This window comes from Cavia porcellus, unplaced genomic scaffold (assembly GCF_034190915.1).
Source record: "Cavia porcellus strain 051 isolate PalLab524CR breed Dunkin Hartley unplaced genomic scaffold, mCavPor4.1 scaffold_20, whole genome shotgun sequence".
Classification (NCBI taxonomy): domain Eukaryota; kingdom Metazoa; phylum Chordata; class Mammalia; order Rodentia; family Caviidae; genus Cavia; species Cavia porcellus.
The window spans coordinates 34692318-34714861 of NW_026947503.1; the positions used below are offsets into that span (position 1 = coordinate 34692318).

The following is a 22544-nucleotide window of genomic DNA, read 5'->3' on the forward strand; positions in this document are numbered from 1 at the left end:
GAGCCCCTCCCTTAACTTTTCCCCTGGGTGCTATCTATATACAGGCATCACCTCTGGGGACCCAGGAGCCTGTCTTCCTGAGTTATTTTATTTTTGTTTGCTAGTGTCTTGCCTAATTGAGACCCTGCATCACTTCTGGAAACCAGGACCTCTCAAAATAATTCAAACCCTATCAGAGGCCACCTTGGCTTCCCCAAAACACACTCACTGGATTAAATGGCTAAAATTATGTTACTGAGAAGACTCAGAAATAGCCTTAGGAGCTCAGGGTAAAAATGCTGACTTGGCCAGGAAGGCTCCTTGGTATTTTTAAAACCTGTGCCCTGGTCCCTGCTGGGGAGCCTTGGCAAGTGGAAGATACCCCTTATGCCCCGGGCTTGCCCCCTTGGGACTGGGGGAACTGGCACTGGAGGAAGTCCTCTCTTGAGAGAACCCCACCTCTCTGGAACACCCGTTCTCTAGCCTCTTACCAAGTGGGACCCTTGTAACCTATCAACACTGGCCTATTGCAGGGACTTCCTAAATAGATTCACTCATGAACTATTCACCTCAGAGAAGGAGTCTTTGGGCAGGACTGACCTTGGGCATGAGGTCTGGTCCAAAGTCTAATCATTCAATCATTCGTTCAGTCCTTTGAATGATGTCATGGCCCTTCCCCTAGCACACATAAAAACTGTAACTGCCTCCCATAATGAAGAGCATGCTGTCTTGAGTACCCCTGTGCACAAAGCCGATCTGTGGTCCATCAGTGCATATGCAGAGGGTGGTGAGGAGCCAGGGAGGGAGACTATGCAGAGTAGGGAGTGTAGGGAAGTTTTGGGGCAGAGAGCTGGCCAGGTCACGGCACTGAGGCCATGTCACTTGAGTTGCTTTTCTTTACTTTGTAAAATGGAAATAAAAATACCACAACATTCCTTGGGATTCTGGGAAGATTATATGAACTAGTATTTGTCTAATGCTTGTTATGGTTTATATCTAGACGCCTTCCTAAAGCCTCACGTGATCATAAGTGAGACCTTTAGAAGGTGACTGTATGAGAGGGGCATCATAGCTGACTGGCTGTTAGGAGGAGGGTCTGATTGGAAGAGGAGGGTCCCTGGGGATATGGCCTGAAAGGATTTACCTCCCTTCCCTGCTCCCTGCTTCACTCTCTCCATCTCCTTCCAGGCTGCCATGAGGTGAGCAGCTGCTGCTCCATGTTTCTGTCCCATGACGTCCTGCCTTGCAGCCATGACTGAAATGCGAGCCAAAATAAACCTGTCCTTCCTTAAATTGTGATTTCAGTAATGAGAAAGTGGCTAAGATAAGTTTTAAAACAGTATTCCGGCACAGTGAATTCCAGGAACTACTTGTGGAATGGCTGAGTGACTTCTAGGCTGGTTGGGGGGTCCAGCAGAAAGACCCTCAGAAACAATGAAACAACGTGCTTCCTGTTGCATACCTTGCAGTGTTCAATTCCCAGTAGCTAGGTGCCAGAGCGTGGGGGCCAGGGTGCAGACATGGACCAGGTATGGGGTGGGGGAGATGTACACACGAGAATACACATGACCTCCTTTTTTGGAACTTTCCGAGAGGACACATGAGTCAACCACACAAGAGACACTAGTTATTTGCACTGAGACCCACAGACAGCCTCTGGCATGGTCTCAGTTCTGTCTTTCCCATCCCATGATTATGGAAGACAATATTCCTAGGAAGAGTCTTTCATTTTCAGTCCTATACGCTTTCTAACATGTTTGAGAGCTGGAACAACAATCCCATTTTATAGCTGAGAAAACTGTGACCCTGAGGGTAAAGGAATTGCTCCAGATCACACACAAGGAAGAAAGTACAGGTGCCACAACTCCTGGCTCAACATGTTTGACCCTGTACATGGATGACAGCACAAGGATCCTCCATACAAACATCAGGAAGAAGAGGAGACTCGTATTTTCTGAGGATGTACAAGGGGTGATTGAAAAATACATTGAATGTCTAAACTTGAAAAAATCTTATTTCAGTAGAAGCCACACTTCAAAGAACGGTGAGACAAGTGTGTCTGAAGCATGGGGAGTATTTAGAGGACCTTTAGGAGGATTAATGGCAATGTGTCTTTTACTGTAATCATTTTTTAAAATTTAAATGTTTCTGTAGTTTGTGGTCATCCTTCTTTGATCAAATATTTACGACGATTTCTGTCAAATAAAAACATTACAATGTGACCTTATCCGTCTTACCAGTTTTCTGGCCAGCAGCCCTCCTGGTCCCCAAGCCCATGTACCCATGACTCCTTTCTTTAATCACCTTTCTCGGCCCTGGGACTCTCTGCTTTGCTACAGGGTCTGAATGAATTTGAATAGCTGGGGAAAAGCTGACAAGAGTGAACAAAACAGGAAAACAGACAAGTGGACACAGAGCTGGGAGATGCCCATTGCCTAGTGGGAAAAACTGGGACCCAAGAGTGCTGTCAAAATGCATGGCAGACCACCTCTTGGGTCTCTTTGGCCCCCACATGGATGTGGGTCCTGGGCAAGGGACAAGATGGTCCTTCCATGGTTCTTTCTCACTCTGTGTGAGGCTGAAAGTGAGTGTAGAAAGAGGAACAAAGAAAGGCACCAGGGAAGTTAGATTGCCAGTAGGAGAGGGTGGGCCAGCCCGATGGGGACCTTCTTGGCAGCTTCTGCCCAGAGGGCTGGGCGGAGCAGCTGCACGTACAGAGGATTACTTGGACCATCATTATCTGTGCAAAGCCTGGGGTCTTCTTTAGGTGTGTCTGGGGTTCCACTGTAATCAAATCAAACATGCACCGGGACCCATGGCTTGAAGAAAGGAGCTGTTCTTTCCAAGTGAGCCTGCTTGGGGGTGGGCGTGAGGGAGGAGGAGAGGATCCTAAAAATAATTCCTATCTGACTCATTTTGCTCAGAATCTGACAGGGCTGCCTGCCAGGTGGGGGTTTGCCTGTCCCATTTTCTTATCTATCTTTAGCAGGGACTTAATGAGGGCAATTTCCTTGCTGGGATAGAAAGAGAAACCGTGGGCAATGTGAGCATGGATCTGTCTCGCAGTCCCCGGGCTCCTGATGACAGAATGGCAATGACAGTCACTTCAGCACTGAGCTTCCTGCGAGGGCTTCCGTGATGGTGTCATCCCAGGATGGCACAAATGAAGAGGGAAAAGAAGCAGGGTGATGACAAGCAGAGGGAATGTCCCCTGGCTCCCGCTTGTCCCCCCGGCTGCACTGCCACTGCCATACAAACAAGATGCATCACTTGGATCTGAAAAGCCCATCACCACAACACAGCTGATTTCACATTATTCCCGGTAGTTACATTCTATAAGGTCACCCAAATACTGAATTAGTGAATGCTGAACTATTACTCTTAGGGAAAATACAAAGTTAGGTTCCTGCAAGTCTCTGGTCACAGCATTTTCAACAACTGACCAACGCCTAACCTCACTGTATGTGTTTTGTTTGAAGACCCCTTATTTAATATACATCACTGACCTCACAGCCAACAGCACCATACCTGAATGAAGCTTATTTAACACTAGCATTTCTCAGTAAGGCAATCACAGTCTCCTCATGTTTAGGGAGAGTAGGCAGCATTTCAGCACAATGCCGGGGGCCATTTTAAGCAGGAAAGTCACTAGCAAAAAGCACACAAATGTGGAAACCATAGCACAAAATATACCACGAAAAGAATGCTTGTCTGCAATATGCAAACTGAGACAAGACCGCAGGGTGTCACCTTATTTGACCTCAGCTGGGAACCTACATGCTGCACAATTCAAATTTTATCTATTGCTCTGCACATGATGGTGACTGACCACATAAACAAGGTGGATGTTGACTTTGGTGGCAGAGAGAAGTTTTAGCAAATAGGGCACCTGCCATACGAAACTCATGAGTGCTGAGGATCAACTGCACTTCTTTTTGAGACAGGCTGGCCTTAAATTCACTTTGTAGTCCAGGTTGGCCTCAGCCTCAAGTACTGGGATTAAAGATGTGTGCCACCATGTCCAACTACCAATTGACTTCTAAAAGGCCTAACTCATAGGAATGAGCTGATGGGTAGATGCAGGACTTTGACTAGTTAATTCCTGATCAATTTCTGGTGGGCAAGTTCTGAGAGACTTATTCATCTGTGTAGGATGAAAGACCCTGTGATGAATGGATCAATAGCTAAGTGCTAAGGAGAGTGGCAGACTCCAGAAAGCAGCTGTGAAGCTTGAAGACAGGCATCTCAGGAGGCACTGGGCATGCTCAGACCCTTCACCCATGAGCGAGACGTGAAGTGGAGGATAGCTTCCAGAATGGAACAAAGGTCTTCCCTCCCCATCCCTGATGACCATCAGAGCCTGGGCTGGAGCAGCACCAAGGAGTGGGGTTTAAAAATATTAATGACAACTCTAAAATTATATTTTTAAAATTCAGAGTAAGAAAAGGAAGAGAAGCAGGAAGTTACTGATAGAGTGAATGATGTAAAATTAAGGGATAAATGAACAAAGCAGCCTACCAAATACTAAGTTTGCCTTTCCTGAGAGAACCAGAGTTGGCCCAGGAAAGGCAGAACCAGTTATGCTTCTGTAGGATGCTCAGGCCTAAGAGGAGGTCAAAAGACAGTGATTGGGCTCTGAGTCCTTACCTTTCCACCTGAAGGATGGGATAAAATTGGTCATGAGGAGAGAACTCTTCATGTGAGGTCATAAACGACCCCTGACCATACTTGAGGAATGGCAAATCTTAGGCATCAAATTGATTGAGCTAAGGATGCCCAGATAACTGGTAAAATATTTCTGGGTGTGTCTGTGAAGGATGGTTCCACAAGAAACGAGCATTTCAGTTGACTCATTAAAGAAGACCTACCATCACCACTGTGAACAGATGTCATCTAACATATTAGGGGCTAGAATAGAATGAAAAGGCAGCGGAGAGTTCTACATGTTTTCCTGTATTAGTGAATGCTGGGCTCAGACATAGGCACTCCCGGTCTCAGCCCTTGAACTAGGGCTGAACTCTGCCACTGGTTTCCACACAGTGATGCTCTTGCAGGACCTGGAGGACTACAGGACATTTTAGTCTCTGTAATCTCTTAAGCCAACTCTCATAATCAATTCTCATTCTCTTTCTCTCTCTCTCTCCTCCCCGTCTCTCTTCCTCTTCAGCGATAGCTATATGTATATTTTCAAAAACTACAGAAATGTAGATATCAGCTATATCTATAGTGCACGCCTGTAATTCCAGCACTCAGGAGGCTGAGGCAGGAGAGATGGCTGAGTGTTCAAAGCCAGCCTGGGCTACAAAGTGAGTTCAAAGCCAGTCTGAACTGCATAGTAAAACCCTGTCTCAAAAGCAAAACTATATGTGTGTGTGTGTGTATTTATGTATATGTATAAAATCTCTTCCAACCATATGGTGTGCAAGAAAAAAGGTGATTAGTGATTTCTACCACAAGTTTATAGACCAAATCACAGCCAGACCAAACCTGCATGTTTTTTTGAAAAGATTACTTGGCTGATACATTCAGGGAACACTGTGAACATCAAGGTATTTCAAGAGTCTGATTTTATCACTCCATTCTGGGAGTTAAAATTTTCACTTCGATTTTTTTCTTTAATTGACATAATTAATATCCCATAAAGTTTTACTCTCCAGCATAGAATTTCATAATTTTTAACATACTTGCAAAGTTGCATATCCACCATCCCAATTCCTGAGAGCCTATTTGTTTTTATTAGTGGCTTAGATGATGCCCCAAAGAGCCTATAAAACCAAATCTGATGGGTGACACTTAAGGTTTGAGTATGTGTTGGTCAAGAAAGAGGGAGGGACAGATTCTTTTTTTTTTTCTTTTTATCGGTACCGGGAATTGAACTCACGACCACCTGCTTGCAACGCAGGTACTTATGCTGCTGAGCTAAATCCTCAGCCCCAGAGGGACAGATTCTTAACCGGTTGTACAGTTAGAGGCCACCAAGCTACAGTCATGGTCCGTTGTATAACAGAGGCTATGAGCATCCTACAACATCCAGCATGTGGTCCAGCTCTGCACTCCAGAGGGACTCCTTGCTCCTGTCTCTCACCCAGCACAGCCAGCTGACACTAGCTGAGGTGGCCAAGGTATTCTTTTCTTCCTTTCCATCTGCTTTGCATGTGAAGTAAATTAACTGTTCTGAGACCTCACTTAATGAAGCCAATTAATTTGGAGAATGTCTCTTCTGTCTCCCTGGCCACAGGGGCAAGCACTGTGCAACAGACCGCTAATGACTGCATTAGCTGCGTTACTCTAATTGTTAAGAGGCCAGGCGTCGGAGTCTACAGGATCTGCAGAGACTCCTAACAGCCTGGGCAGGGGATCACTGGAGCCAGCGGGCTCTGGCTTCTCCCTCCTGCTCAGCTCATTGTGGGTAATGAGCTCCACCCATCTCTGCCTGTTTCTAGGGAGCTGTGTGGGGCACCTCCTAGGGACCCCTGGCTCCAGCTCCCGCCTGGCTGTGGAGTTCACGTTCCTCTCACACTTTGCCATTCCAGGTCCTCCTTGAGTCTCACTGGTGCTGTGACTGCTACCTCCTCCAGAAAGCATTCCAGAAGCACTCCTTTCTCTGAGCTGCCTCTGTATGAATGCGTGAATGCTCCTCAGCTGTTCTGGCTGATTGTGGGAAGAGCATGCCACATGCAAGCTCCAGCTCAGGCCTTTGACAGCAGAGGCCACCCTTGCACTTTGGTGTTTCCTAGGCACAAACACAGCCCTGACAATAGCTCAATCAGTCCTAGCTGGACAGCTCAATGGTGCTGGCTGCAAGGCACTGCCCACATGCCTCCTCTTCCACCCACCATGCAACTGCCCTGGGTAAAGGAGGTTACTCAGCCCATCCACAGCCCACAGGGGTATAAAGCCTGCCCTGTCATTCCACTTGGGGTCAATTTTAGAACTCCCCACTAAACCTGCACTGCAGCTCAACCTCTGGCTGCTGCTTCTCCTTCTCAAAGGAAAATTCCTTAAAAAGCCAATCTCCACGCCAGATTCTGTTGTCCACGGAACAAGGAGTAAGCATTTCTCCAGTATCTCAGTTTGCTCATCTATTAAAATGTGATGGGAGTGGGGAGGGGAGCTGAGAAAACTCCCAGAAGTGAGGGAATCATTCAAGGTGAACAGGAGCCGTAGGCCAGGACTTTAGCCCTCTAGTAAATCTGCTCCTCTACCCTGCGTCTAAGGACAGAGAGCTTTGGCGGGGAGGCAGACGAACCCTGGCTGACTTTCTTCCTTCCTATCTCTAGCAGGGTGAGGGCAGACAGAGCACCCACAGCCATACTGCTCTTTGGGGAATGCATGGAATATTCATTTATTACATTTATATCATAAAATGCATAATTTTGCCTGAAACTTGCCAACTGTTATTAGTTTCCAAAAATAAATAAGGAGTTACCAGTTGTCCAAATTCTGAGAAAATTCTTAAGGAGAAAACCTTTGAACCATCTAAGACCTTAATTTTTTTCTCCATAAAACAGGGGAAAGACACCCACAAGTCAGTTTTAATCACAGACTCTCAAAGCAGCCCACGAGAAGGGAAGTGGAGCTTGGAGATGGCTGCTCTAGAAGGGACAACTGATCCCAGTGCCTTAGACCTGGAAGGAGAGCAGGGAAAGGCTTCTTGGGTTCAGGAACACCCAGCACATCACTGGTGGTGGTGGTAGTGGTAGTGTGTGTGTGTGTGTGTGTGTGTGAGAAAGCCCCAGGCAGCACTACAAACATTTCCACTGGACACTCACTGGAAATGCTTGCTGGCACCTGGATTCCCTCTGACTTGGAGTAGATTGTTATAAAACCATTTTAGGTGCTTTATAAGAATGAGCTCTTCCAATTATCTCAATCAGTGAACTGTTATGGCTGTGTCTAGATGTCCCCCCAAAGCCTCCTGCTGTCGTAACTGGGGCTTTTTGGAGGTGGCTGGATCTAGGATTTGTGCTGCTGGGATCAAGGATGTGATGCAGAGATTGATTCATTGTGAGATGCTAGAATTAAGGGTGTATTACCCACTTTAAGGATAGCATGAGTAAAATATAAGGGATAGACAAAGCTGTGGTCAGGGCTTGTCTCTACCTGCTTACTTGCTTTTGCTGTCTTCTGTCTGTCATGAACTATTTTTCCTCTGCAATGTCCATCTGCCTTGGAGCCAGCCAACTACGAACTGAAGCCTCTATGAACTGTAAGCCAAATAAATCTTTCCTCCTTTAACATGGGGTGTTGGGTATTCTGTCTTAGCAACGAGAAAGGTAACTAAGACACGGATCCATTTTACAGAAGAAGAAATAGAGTATTCAAAGTCTAAAGTAATCTGCTGAGATCCCAAAATAGCTGTGTAGAGAAGTTGGGATTCCCATATCCATGCCCATTTTAGGGCATGAGCGTTCACTGTACATGATGCAGCTCTGTAATAAGCCTCTCACACCTCCAAGGGGGAGATAAAGGGTACACAGAAACACCAGAGAGCCAGCTGGGACTGGGATATGGGTAGACGTCGATGAAGAGGATGATTAGATCCCACTTTGAGAATGCTCCTTCAGCTGTAGGATCATACAATTCAGGTTCAGCTACCTGCCTGTACTACCCAGAGCCTGCAGCTGTTGGACACCACTGACTGCTGTAGGCTTTCTAAGGAGAGACAGAGGGACTGCAGGGGACCCAGCTGGCCACTTCCCTTCAAGTGACAGAGGCCAGGATCAGAAGCATGATGCAAATGCCCCTTGGTCATCAAACTTGATTCTGTTCAACACCCTTTGCTTCCCTTGCTATGTGATGTGCTCCAGGAATGTAAGCTCTTCTCAGTGTGGCTGAAAGCCCAAATATTGGGAAGGTTAGCCTGCACAGAAGTTAGCAATATGAAGGGCAATATGAAGATTTAGTACTTAGCAAAGATGCTAGTGGGGTTATCAGCTGGGAGGGCTGGGGTTGAGCTGGTCACAGTCTGCAGCCACTCTTTGACTATCAGGATCATAGTGTTTCTCAGGACTCTGGAGGCTCCTGCTTATAGACAATGAGTCCTTAAACTATAAGGCAGCCAGCTCTTATCATGCAAGTTCCCATTGCCGGGGGACAATGGAGTTCCCATTGCCTGGGGACTCCACAACAGTTCCTGGCTGTGAGTGATGAATTGTTCTGTCTTCCAGGATGGGAATAAAGATGGGTGTCCCGCCAGCACAGGCTCTGGCTCAGTGCATGTCTGCTGTCCTGAACTGCAGTCTGGCCCAACAGAATTGCAGAAGACCCAAGACCTTCCCTCGAGTCTGTCACTGGTCCAACTGAAAACTCATCTTTCATTTCAGCAGACGTCGTCTAGTTGGGTCCCTGTGCACACAGAGGCAGCTGCCCCTCTTCCCTCCACATAAATCTTTCACAAATTTCATGGTGAGAATGTTCTTTCCTTTTCCCTGGCCCCAGCCCTCCAGCTCTCCTCACAGGACATACTTTCCGTCCCTTTAATCATCTTTATTGCCTCCCTTTGGATGCTGGCCCGGTCCACATCCTCTGCGAGGTGTGCTGACCTACCCTGGGCATTCTCTACCATGAGTGTGGCTCAAGGGGTAGTTTGGCTCCCGAGCCCTCACATGTCATGCAGGTCCTTCTTCCTACATTCCTGTGTCATGCTGCTGCTTTCCGGAGGCCTGCCCCTGTCCAGGGGACTCCTGTGGAGCAAAGCGTCCTGGCCCAGAAAGGGACATATGGGCTGGCCTGGATGCCACTACTGAGCCTGGAGAAGCTGTCTCATTCAGAAGCTTGGGGACTTTCCGTACCTCTGACACACACACTCTAGGGCAGAGGAGGTGGGCATAAGGCCTCCCTCTCCCCGACATCTCCCCAAGTCCTGTGAACCCTATTCCTCCTTTAGAGACAGCTCCTTTTTTCTTTCCACTGCCAGAAACCCACAACTTTGGGATTGGTCAATGTGATGCCACACAGCAAAAAAGGTAGCAAACACAATGCAATTAACTGTACACTGGTCAAGGAAGGACAGGCTTGGTCCAACTCTCTCAACTCACATTTCCTAGTGGTTCCAAATAAAGTGCCTAGTGGTTCTGATGCCTAAGCCAGAGCTGCAACTAGCCTCCCAGCTAGTTGCACATTTACTGTCCTCCGTGAATGTTTTCACACCCACTAAATCCGCTGTTAGTTGACAAGCATTTTGGGTGACCTGTACCCTCCCTCCACCTCCAAATTGTGGCCACCATCTAGCAGCCCTTCCTCCAGGCCTGCACGTAAAGGAAGGTCAGAGACACTGTCAGCTGCAGCCGGGGGGCTCCAGGAGGCGGTTACACAGCACAGGGAAGGCACTTCTAGTTTTCTAAGCCAGGGATGTCAGCTGGCTGTTTCTCGTGTCTCCAAGAACATTCTCTGTTCACTTAAGGTAAAACCACCAGCTATCACCTTTATCTAAGAATAAATTCCCCACAGGGGAATACCTCATTTTCATTCTTCAGGCATAAGCCTTTTTGTTCTTTCTCTCTTTTTTTGGATTTTTATCCAGAAATAATTTATGCATGTTCAAGCAAAAAATACACTCTGATCACCTTTTTGGCACAAATGATCGTATATGACAAACACTGTTCTACACCCGGATTTTTTACCTAACCCGCATTGAATAACTTCCCAAATAAGAAAGCCCTGTAGAACGCAATGCATGCCTTTCTCAACTGCTCGTTCCTGTCCACGGCCACCTTATCACTCCTCTCCTCTCCTCTCCTGTGGTTCTCACTCGGGGGGACTCTGAATTCCACAAAAGGGCCTGGTTCATTTCTCTGGGCATTGGGAACAATGGCACAAGCCATTGCTATCTGTGTGTTGCCTGTCACAGAACGGCTGGTTCTCACAGGAACAATTCCCAGTGACTGAAAGAGGAAAGACAGATGCCCTTGGACTCATGAGCTCCAGGAGCCTCCTGGAGGCCATGTCTCAAAACATGTGGCCGGCAGGTCCTGTTCCTTGAGGACGCTGCTGCTGCTGAGAGGTTGGTGGGTAGAATGCTTCCCCTGACCTAAAAAGCCCAGGAAGATGCAGAAGCGATGGTGGCCCTCTGTCCCTCTTCCAAAGGACTCACTCTTCAGAATGAGTGCTGATCTTGGGAATCCCCAAACAACAGCCAAGCCAGCTGGGCCACTGACCTTAGCTCATGACAGATAGAAGAATGTAACACAGGCCAGCACTGACTTAGCCACAGACACTGATGTGGGAAAGAACATCCAATGCTCAAGACGGTCTCTCCTACCTTCGATCGTTTCTCCTCCTCCGGAAGAGCTTCTTGGTGTGCGCAATCTCCACCTCATGGGGCATCGGGTGGTAGCCCTGGGATGTGGGAGAGAGTGGGTGTGAATAACCTCTAAGAGAGCAGAGGGCATCTGGGACCACACTAAGCACAGCAGCACCTGGGATAGGAAGACGGGAGAGGCTGGGCTCTGACCTTCAGATCCAAACTTGCTTCCTCAGGGAAGGATGCCAGAATTTCAGACTCAAAGAACAGGGAGCATCATGGGGACCCCAGAATTCACCATGTCCAAACTGTCCAACACAAGTGAGGATACTCAGGCCCAAAGAACCTGAGTGAACATTTCAAGGTTTCCAGAGAGGAGGCAGCAAGTTGAGGGTGCTGAATGTCCCCCACCTTCCTTTGATTGGGGGCTGGGCTCTGTGAAGCGAGACCAGTGGAGCCCTTCCTAGGGAGCCCCCTTCCTAGGGAGCCCCCTTCCTAGGGAGCCCCCACTCAGAGGGCTGTTCATGTCCCGCATGGGGACCAGATACACAGTCACTGGCCATAGGGCAGGGGCAAGCTCCTCCAATTTCCAATTTCCTAACAAAATGGAAATATTATTTACCTTCTGCTCTGTGCTGTTGAGAGGCCCAGGAGATGGAGTCTGCCGTGAACAGAGGAAAATTGCCTCCTAATCCTAAACTCGGCTCCCCTGGAAGCTTTTACCCAAGATCCTTTCTCCTTATATCGCCTGGGAAGTATTTAGGGAAAACATGCAAATAGCTAAATTCTGTTTTAAACTTCAAAGGAGGGACTGGGGAGAATTCTAAGAATGGTCTTTTGCATATTGTCTTCATGACAACTCCTTAGACATTGACATCATTTGGAAAGAGACCTTCCACTTAGAATGCAGGCCTGATCCAGCAAATGCCAGGCCTGGCAGAATTATTGCAGAAGCTGGGCTGATGGCCAATTCTGTTCTTACCTCCTTCCCACCACCCCCCCCCCCCAATGGGAAGAATGATGATGACACGGCAGAGAGTATTATCACTCCATTTCTAGCAGCCCAGAGTGGAGTATGGGGTACCTGGGCCTCGCTATGATACAGCCTGACTGTGACCGGCACTATGACAGGCTGGTGTGGGCAGGCACAGGTGTAGAGAGGTGTCCCAGACCCCAGTCGGCTGCAGAGTGGTCCATGGGCATGCATTTGGCCTCAGCCTCCATACAGAGGGCAGGGAGGCTGAGGCCCAGAGACGTCATGCAGTGAACAAGCAATAATGGATCTGTGGGCTGCAGCCCTGACTGCTGTGTGAGGTGGCACACACCCTACTCTGAATTGGGGCTCCACTGAGAACATCCCACTTTTCTACCTTCACCAGACTCAGCCTCCAACTGGGGATGGCTGGGGGATATTAACAGTCCTGGATTTCTGCCCAGGGGGGTGGTAAGAAGAAGGGTCAAGAGGGCACAGAGACCAGATATTTAGGGGCCAGGGGGAAAGACACATTCCAAACTATGTTTTAATGACAGCCTTTCCCTCCCACCCCATCTTTCTTGCTTCCAACAATCTAGCCAAAAAGACATGAATGAATTCCAGGCTTCAGGCCGCCACAATGGGCCTCAGGGGCCTTAGGATGTGCTTTGTTTAATGGTTTTCTCAAAGGATATTATTTGTTTTCTTTAATACAAAACACAAACAAGGAAAAACACCCAGTCTTCCCTTCTCACTTCCCCTCTCCCACCCTGACCAAGCTCTGGGCTGGCCCCCTTCCCTCTTTCCCTTCCTCCCTTCCTCCCTCTGCAGGTCACTTCAGGAACACATTGGGTGTGCCCCAAGTAGACAATGGACAGGAAGCCAAGGCTCCCTCCCGAGCTGGCAGCAGACTGGGATCTCAGCTCTGAGGCTGGACAGACGGAGCTGCCTGTGGCACTTGGCATAGCACTAGCCGAAGGTGCCAGCCTCCTCCGGCCGGGCCTCAGAATCCTGGGCTCTGACCCACATCCTGGCCTCTTCCCTCCACACTGGCCACAGCACTGGGGAGCTGCCCTTTGGACATGACCTCAGCAGGGATCCTAACTTGTCCCCAGGCCTCAGAGAAGATCATCCAGCCACAAGGACAGTTATCCTCATCACTCCCTTAATCTGTGCCATAAAATGGGACCGGTAAGATAGAGGTGGAAAGGATGGCATGTCCTAGACAATGGCACACAATGACAGGAATGACTCACAGGGAGTTTGGAAAGGAGCCTCAGTTGGGGCCCCTGGTGGCCTGGCCAGAGCAGATGGTGCTCTGGCTGTAGACCAGAGACCCCTTCCTGCTTTGCAGACATGGAGAATTAACCCAGCTTGTCAGAATCATCCTTAAGTATCCAGCAGTCCTGCCTCTAATTCTTTCCTTAACAAGTCTGGGTGCTTCCAGCTTGGCAGGAGCCCCACCCAGGTAGGAGCCCTCTCCCCAGTGCAACAGGGAGAGTTTTGTGGTCTCCCTGCTGATTCTGTGTGTGAGATCGCCCTGAGGTAGACGGGACTGTCACCATCTGGATGGCCACTGGGCCCTGATGCTTAGCTTTAACTTCTGTAGATGGGTAAGGGATACCTGGCTGCAGACACCTTACCTTCTGTGGCCCCCTTCTTGGTCTAAGCTCTGATTACTTTCCATAAGTGTGCCTGAGAGACAAGCAGATGATACATAACAAGCCCCTACAGGAAGGAAGGGAGGGAGAATATTCCTCCTACTCCTTCCCGGCAGAGTGCATGTGAAACACGTGCATGTATATGCACACATGTACAGACTCCCACCTGGAGGTCAGTGCAGGTGTAATGTGCAGCTGCGAGGGGCAGCATATTACTGCTCTGATTACAGAACATGTTATGTAAACTCAGCCCATTACAGAGCAGGCTGAGGCTGAGATCTCACACCCTTGTTCGGGGGCGGCTGCGGGGCGGGGGTTGGAGGGATCAAGGGCAGGTCCAACAGAGCTCTGGCCTCAGGACTTCAGCCCCAGACAGTTAATAATCTCAGGTGGGGAGGGGAATGGCCTTGCCCTGAAATGACAGCTATAAAAAATAAACCTTGAGTCTGCAGGTGGCAGGAGAGGGAGCAAAGCACCTGGCAAAGATCAGGCATGCTGGTTGTTCTAAGACCGGCTGCCACTGTGATGAGAGTGACAAGCCTCTCCGGCCACAGGATCCTATTCACCACGCCTACCCGTGCATTTGTCCACCCATCCTAACAGCCACCACCTTTCCATTCATCTACCTATTCTATAAATATGCGGTAGGCACTATGCATAGGGTTACTGTAAAAATTAAGCAAAATTCTTATTCTTGGGTTGTACACACTCTGATAAAAAGAGACAACTGACAAATACATATATGTGATAGTGGGATTGTTTTGCTATGAAGCAAAATAAGACAAGGCAAAAGGATGAGGGAAAGAGAGGTGAGGTGGTGTGGAGTAGTCAGGGAAGCCTTTTTGATTAGGGAAGAGTTAGCAACCACCCATCTAGTTGTCCATCCATCTTTATATCAGGTTGTTCTTCAATCAACAAACACTGAAGGCCTACTGTGTGCCAGTGCATCAGCTGGATAAGACTAGGATGGAGGAAAATATAACATAACATGATGTAACACAATATAACATAACAATAACACAAAAAACAACACAAACGTGGAACATACATGGGGAAGCTGCTGTGTGCTGTGTGGCAGGAAAGCCCAGAAACATCTTACCAAGGGGGTGATACCTGAGCTGAGTCCTCAGGCATTCAGTAGAGAGGTGGGGAGAACATGCTCCGAACTCTAACTGCTGGCGAGGATGCTGGTGCCATGGTTATGTGTGGGCATGTGCCTGGTACCAGGGAGAAGAGGGAGGCAGTCGTGCTCTTGGGGCCAGCGCTGGGGCTCCTGGCACAGTGTCTGGCCTGGGGCCATCTGTATCATCCTCTTCATCTCATATAGTGAGGAGAACTGTGTCCCCCAAAAGATCTCCTGGTGTCCTAATCCCAGGTACCTGTGGATATGACCTTATTTGGAAGACACAAGTTAACTTGTGCAGACACAAGTTAAGATGAGATCATACATGGTCAGGTTGGACCCTAAATCCAGTGACTGGAGTCCTGATAAGAAGGAAATTTGGATGGATGTACAGAAATAGGAGAAACATAGAGGAGGGCTGAGTGAAGATGGAGGCAGGGTTTGGCGTAATACAGCTAACAGGCCAGAACCCAGAAGAGGCGAGGAAAGTTCTGCCCTACAGACTGAGATTCTGATGGCTCTGTGACTTTCGGTCTGTGGTCACTTATCCTGGCAGCCGTAGGAAATACAGCCCCTGCCCTCCCATCCACATCCTACAGAGCTGTCCCCTGTGTGTGTCCCTGGCGCTAGGCCTGCCTGACTGCTCTCCTATCTGCTCCGTCAGGATCACCAGCTGGGCAGTCCTTCAGGACTCTGCTGAGCATAGGGGGTGCCGCCTTGTATTTGATAGTCTCTGGTGAGCAAGAGCTACCAGCCCCACACGGGTACTACAGCAGAACCCTGAGGCTGTGCCTGTGGGGGCTGCACTGATGCTGGAGGCAGGGCTTGAGGCAGAGACTTCCAGGCCACCAAAGTCTTCCAGATCTCATCAAATCAACAGCTAAACCATGATGCTGCCAGGTTTCTACATTCAAGTATTTATCTATTTGACAAGGGGAACTTGAGTCTCTAGAGAGCAGGTAGAGTACCAACCCCCCCACCCCCAACACCCAGCAGTGTCACCTGTGCCTCTGGGGCACAATATATGTGTGCCCAGCCATGCCCTGTTATGTAGTTGGAAGGACTAGGAACCAGCAGTGAGGAGATTCCAGACTGGAAGAAGCATCGTCAGCTACTATCACCTGGTCAGCCAGACCCCAGTGAGAGGGGAGCCCCTCCATCTCACACCACCTCCCTAGAGTGAGTGTAAGAGCCCAAGGGCCATCTGTCTCGTGGACCGAGGTGCCCCCAGCACTAGTAGGTTGCCTGGTACATTGTTGATCATAACTAAATATTTGTCGAAGACAGCAAAAAGGAAGGAAAGAATACGAGCTTAACTTTGGTTGGATCTGCTACATTGAACAGGGCTTGTGAAAACATCAGTGGGTGAGGTGGTGGCAATGAGAGCTGTAGAAGGAGCTTCTGGGGTCTCAGGTGGGGCTACCACACAAGACCCCAAGGCAGGGCCCTGTGGGCTGAGAGTCTCTGGGCAGTGAGCTGTGGGGCTGTGTGTGGGCATCCACTTGACCTCCACCTTCTCTGCTCCCTTCTCCTCCTCTGGCGGGAGGTGGTGCTCATAGCCACCAAGCCCACCTTGCCCTTCCTTCCAGGTGAGTGGGCAAAGCACCTGGCTGCTGCTGCATCTGATTCCCCTTCTGTCTGCCTCAGTGAGATTCAGACATGCCCCCACAGAGCCCACAAGTCCATGGCCTCTAGCTTCATGGAACCCAAGGCCCACTCAACCTTCAGGAAGGTGTCCCAATATTCCCATGGCATAGACCTCTGGCCTCTGACTGTAGCCTGAGTCAGATACAAATCATCCCAGCCTAACTCTCGTAGGTGGGTTATTTTGCCCTCTCTCACACACCAGCACCTTAAACAGAAAGCATTACACACAGCTAAAAAAGCCCTTCCCCCAGGATGTTACATTTCCGCAGAGTACAGAGGACTTGGACTAACTCATCAGGAGTCTTTACCAGGGAAGACCCCAGGAAATGCTGGGGCTGGAAAGAAGGCTGAGTTCCCTAGGCCAGCTGGAGAGAGGGACCAGGGGTCTCAAGCAGGGAGGTGCCCACAACAGGTCACTGCCCAGATGAGCTCTGCTTTGTCCCATTGACATGCCTGTCTGCCACCTTTGTTCCTGGATGGTGGCTCTTGGTTCTGGCCTTTCAGAAACCACAGATCCTTTGCTTGTTCTCAGGAGTTTGCATACTTATCTGAGTAGGACCTTGTCCTTTCCAAGAAAATCTTCAAATCCATAGAAATTAATGGCTGCCCTTTATCTAGAAGCTTTCAGATGACCCAGAGTGGAGGGTTCATGAGTTGCCTAGCACAGAAGAACCAGTTAAATGCCAGCTCTGCTGTTCCCTTCCAGGCAAACCAGGTCAAGGAAGCCTTGTGGAGCTAGGGTGAATCCAGAGAAACCCCATGGAGCCAGGGCCAAATCCAGAGCCTACTAGCTCAGGGCTTTGCAGAATCCTACCATCTCCTAACCCACACAGTGACATCCTGAGGAGTGAACCATACAAAGGAACCACAGGACTTGGCAACTCGAAAGGCCATAAAAATCCCAGCATAGCTCCTCCAATGACAAGCTTGTCCCAATAGCAGAGGCTTCCTCCTGCTAGGGGTCATGTTTTTTCATAGCTTCTAAGAAGTTACCCTAACAAGGTCCTCTTCTACTGGGCAGGATGTGTGGGTCACGTCCAAGCAGAAATAAACAGGTAATGTTTCTGAAATTCCTGGAATTGCTGGGCTATAAGGCTATTCAGAGAAGCTGACCTGTTTCAGACATAAGGGTGAGGGGTGGGCAGGCTCGCCTATACTTCAATTGGTGGTTTTCTAATTTTTCTTTTAATTTATTTATTTTTAATCAGCAGTGACTCTTTTAAAAACAATACCTTAGTTGGAGTCCCAGTATAAAAACACAGATAAAAGCAGGGAGGGAAGAGACCTGAAGCCTGTGCTGAGCCCTCCACAGCCACCTCTGCCACCACTTCCCCATGCGTGTGCATTGGAGCATGAACCTAACTCTCGCCCACAGATACACACCACATGCAGCTCTGCAAGAGCTGGGATAAGGACCTCTGGACAGGTTGCAGTGGAGTCTATGACCTTCCAACATCGCACATGAAAAGTTTACCTGTGGCAGGCTCCCTGAGGAGCGCCCACGGTAATCACCTAGTACCCAGGTGTTCTGTGCTTGCAGACTGTGGTTCCAGAGCTGGGTTGTTGGAACGTGCAAGATTTCCTTGGATGCTGCAATAGTTTGGATCCTAAATGTTCCCCAAGTTCCATGTGGTAAAGACTTGGTCTTTAGCTTGGTGCTATTGGGAGGTGGTGGACACTAAGAGGTGGATCTAGTCGGACATCTCAGGTCATCGAGGGCATAGCTGTAAAGGGGACAGAGGGAACATACCCCTTCCTCATTCTCTTTTTTTACAGGCAGCCTAGAGGTGAACTGGCTATCTCTGCCACATACTGCCACCATGAGATAAGTAGTGATCAAAATATATAGTGAATGTCCAAATTTCTAAAAATTTATTAGGGTTCAAGGCACACTGAAATCAATCTCCCTCAAAATCCTTCCCCTCTCTGTGAACACATTTATCCCATCCCTTTTGTCATTTTCTGAAGCAGTTCTGGAAATTTTCCTTCATATCTTTATTAAGTATGATCAAAAATATGGCAAATGCTTTGCTGAGCGCCACCCAACAGACAGACATGCTCTTAAAAATAAAAACTCACAACGTATCTTTAGTTACCTTATTCATTAGATCTATTCCCATTCAAGTCTCAGACTTTCCCCAAAGTCAAAATGACTATGAAAGGCAAACGTTTTGAAACAATATAGGATATCAAGGCAGCCATGACATCTCAACTAAAGATAGGAAAGAGAATTCCAGAACTGTTTCAGAAAGTAGCAAGAACAATGAGGTGTGTTCAGCATGAGGTATTTTGAGGAGAGTTAGTGGTAGTGTGTCTTTTACTATATTTTAAAAATTTAAACACTGATTATATTTTTGATCACATCTCACATGTTGCCTTATCATAGGGCCAAAAGCAATAGGTCAACTGATTATGGACTGAAACCTCAAAAATTGTGAGCTGAAACTAACCTTTTTTCTTTATAAGTTGGTTACCTCAGATATTTGTTACAGTGACAGAAAGCTGACTAACACAGATAATATATGGCAATAATCTCTCCTTCCCTTTTCCTTTTAAGTTTTTTTTACTGTAACAGCCAAAGAAGTCCTGACCAATAATCCCTTTAGGTGACCTAGATCCTAGCAGCTCATAGCCTGGACAAGGTTGGACAGTTATCTCATGCAGCCCTCTCCTCTTTGTTGCACTAGATGAGGATGAAGATATTTGTCTTTCTTGCTTCCCTTGCCATGACTGTTAATCTTTCCTTTGAGTTCATGAGCCAATAATTTCCTCATTTGTCCCTAAATAATGCAGTATGATACAACTTTAGGTGTGGTAGCTGACCTTTTTTCTATGAAGCCATAGAAAGCAACCATGACTGCCCCCTCTTCCCACTCCCAAGGATAGGGAGAATCCACCAGCCAACACCAAATACAAAGGACACATACTTGTCAATTCTGAATGAACATGAGGAGAGGACATTGATAAAAAGGACAGGAGCTAAAATCAACTGGAAAATATTGGGAGGTCATTTCTAAACTACATGGTGTAAAATATAAGGAAACAGTGAAATGCTACTGCCACTGCTCTCCGCCATTTAACAGCAGGGCAGGAGGAGAGGCTGTGTGTATATGTTGTGTGAGTTGGGGAATGGCCATGACTTTCTGTTGGAGATCAAATGAGACCAAGAAGCCTTGGGCCTTGTCTAGATGATAAGCACGGGGCCAAGAGTCTAGAGGTGTCCTGAATGCAGGCCACCTGGGTTCAGATAGTATTCTTGTGGCTCACTGACATGGCTCACATGCCAGGGATCAGGGAGTGGAACTGAGGCAGACAGATATGCTGCACCTTGAGATAAGCAACAGTTACTGGGGACACTGGTGACGCTTTTGAACTGAAAAAGGCAAAATTGCTAGAGACCAGAGGAAAGAAGAACCCAAGAAATGTGAGAAGTATAAATGGCTATGGGAAAGGACAGTTTCTGTTTTGCACCCTCCAGAAAAATTCCCTGGGCAAAGTTGAGACACAAGATGGCCCGGATTCTGGTTCCTAACTCAGTGGTATGTCCACGACAGAGATAATACCTTTCTCTGAATACTGTAAGTCAAGCTCAGGAAAACACAGAGCAACACGCATGCTCTGGCTGCCAAGAGGGAATGATACTTTTTGAGAGGCAAGTACATGTGTGGGCAGTTGTGTGTGTGTGTGTGGTGGGGGTCCAAGATCATCTTAGAGACAGAAGCAGCTAGCAGCTCTGGAATGGAGATGATGGGCCCACAGGCACTAGGCAGATGTTCACCACATCCTGTGGGTTCACTGTGTGCCATAGACACAGCAAAGTGAGCCCCTGCCCATCTCCAAGAAGTCCACAGGACTGTAGGGAAGATGGACATAAGCAGTAAAGGTGGTCACATGGAAAAGACATGCAAGGTGCTAGGAGCCATGGAGGAAGGGATATCTGAGGTCACTTCTCAAGGTGGGCAGAGGCTCCCAAGTGGGCAGTAACAGAGAGAAGGAGGCAGAGCTCTGGGCGGTGGCAGAAGACATGCTTTCCACGCCTGGCTCAAGCCCTTTCTGACTGCGTCCTTGTGTGGCTCATCATGCAAGCCACCAGTCACCAGGGGATGTGGAGTGAAGACATCTGTAGGCCTGGGCGGGGCGGGGAGAGCCTCTGCCCACACCACTGCAGCAGCCATGCTGAGTCCAAGACGGCCCCACTCTAGAGGGGAAGGTCCTGTTAAGGCTGCACGTGAGTGAACATGTGAAGCATCCTCTTGCCTTCTGCCTTCACTTTTGTGGCAAGTCCAACAGCATGAGGGACTATGGCAAAGAGGCCATGATGGAGGAGCTTGCGAGAGCAGGATGGTCCATGTACAGCACTTGCTGAGCTGACCTTAAGAGCACTCGTGAACAGTGTGGGAGCTGGGGTCATGCCCAATAGGGCCTCCCAGCACAAGACTTGGGAGTACACAAGCAGAGACAGTCAAAGAGTTTGATTTACAAACCATCAGTGCCAATCACTGTGGGGACTGGACAGACAGCACCGTATTTATGCTCTTATTTTCTTCATCTGGAGAAAGGCAGTGATAAAGGAGCACTGAACATCTATTTCAGAGGATTAGTACGAGGGTGACACGAGATGACCGGATGTACAAGGGCCTTTGACTTCCGGGCCCAAGAACACCTCACTGACTGAAGAGACCTGCATCAGGAAAGCCAAAAACATCATCCTGGAATGTGGCCACTCTGGTTTCAACCAAACAATCAACACTTCCTGAGCTCCTAGGCTGTGTCCAGAGCATTCTGGACTAGCCTCTACCCGCTCCCCATCCCAGGTTGGGCATTGCCTGACCCCCCTCCTACAATCACAGAACTCCCAGCACAGCATTGCATAAGGAGGAGGCAGCTTGAGGGAGGCTCTGCAGGGCAGGGAGGGGACTGCTTTCCAGATGGCCAGGCTTTCCAGCAACCAGCTCACCGGCAGAACATCAGCCCTGAATACCCAGGGCATAGCCAGCGTCCTCAGACAATGAATTGTTTCTAACAAGCCTCCTGGTCCTAGGCAGTCTAGGCCACCTAGGAAGTGAGGCCATGACACTGACAAGAAGGGCAGAAGGGGACAGCCTGCTTTCTAGGCTTCAGTGAGAACTTGTAGAGGCAGAGTGGGTGCTGGTCATGGGGAGAGGACAGGGCTGAAACATGGTCTTCCTCCAAGGAACCATTTATGCTTTCATTTGTCTGACAACACAACTTTGCTGAGGCTTACAAGGTACCAGGCATCCTACCAGGTGCCAGGGACGCAGCAGTGGTTTGGGCTCCCTCTATAAGGGGTAGATGAGGCCAATAGGAAGAAGCAAGTAAATTTAAACTGGGCATAGTGGCACATGCCCGTAATCCCAGCACTTGGGAGGTTGGGGCAGGAAGATTGCTGCGTGTTGGAGGCCAGCCTGGGTTACCCAGTGAGTTCAAGGCCAGTCTGAACTACAGTGAGAGTCTGCTTCAAAAGGAAGGAAGGAAGGAAGGAAGGAAGGAAGGAAGGAAGGAAGGAAGGAAGGAAAGAAAGAAAGAAAGAAAGAAAGAAAGAAAGAAAGAAAGATAGAAAGAAAGAAAGACAAGTATGCTAAGGAAAAAAATGTCAAGTGGATAATGCTTTAGATCAGAGGATCAAAAAAAGGCCAACTTGCAAGTGACATTTGAGCCAACCTAGAATGACTGGGTTGACCAAATCAGAAAGATTAAGCTTGAAACCATAAAAAAAAAAATCAAAGGTTTTTTTATGTTTATTTTTCAATATACAAAAGTTTAGCATAGTTCCCAACATTAATTTCATAAGATAGAAAAATTAAAAACAGGAATTAGTATATTTTACTTTGCCCAAGGATATTCTATTTGTGATCACCATCAGTTTTAAAGGACCTAGTTAAAGTAAAGGTGGTC

General features: G+C 48.3%; 1 protein-coding gene across 4 annotated transcripts in view; it reads right to left on the reverse strand.

Moving 5' to 3' along the window:
• Positions 1-22544, reverse strand: part of Ctif (cap binding complex dependent translation initiation factor) — a 288191-nt gene that overhangs the window by 119211 nt on the left and 146436 nt on the right. For all 4 annotated transcript variants that reach the window (XM_005005538.4, XM_013157177.3, XM_063231710.1 and 1 more), the window contains exon 7: positions 11243-11319. In XM_005005538.4, the coding sequence (XP_005005595.1) occupies positions 11243-11319 (77 nt within the window). The remainder of the gene's footprint in view (positions 1-11242; positions 11320-22544) is intronic.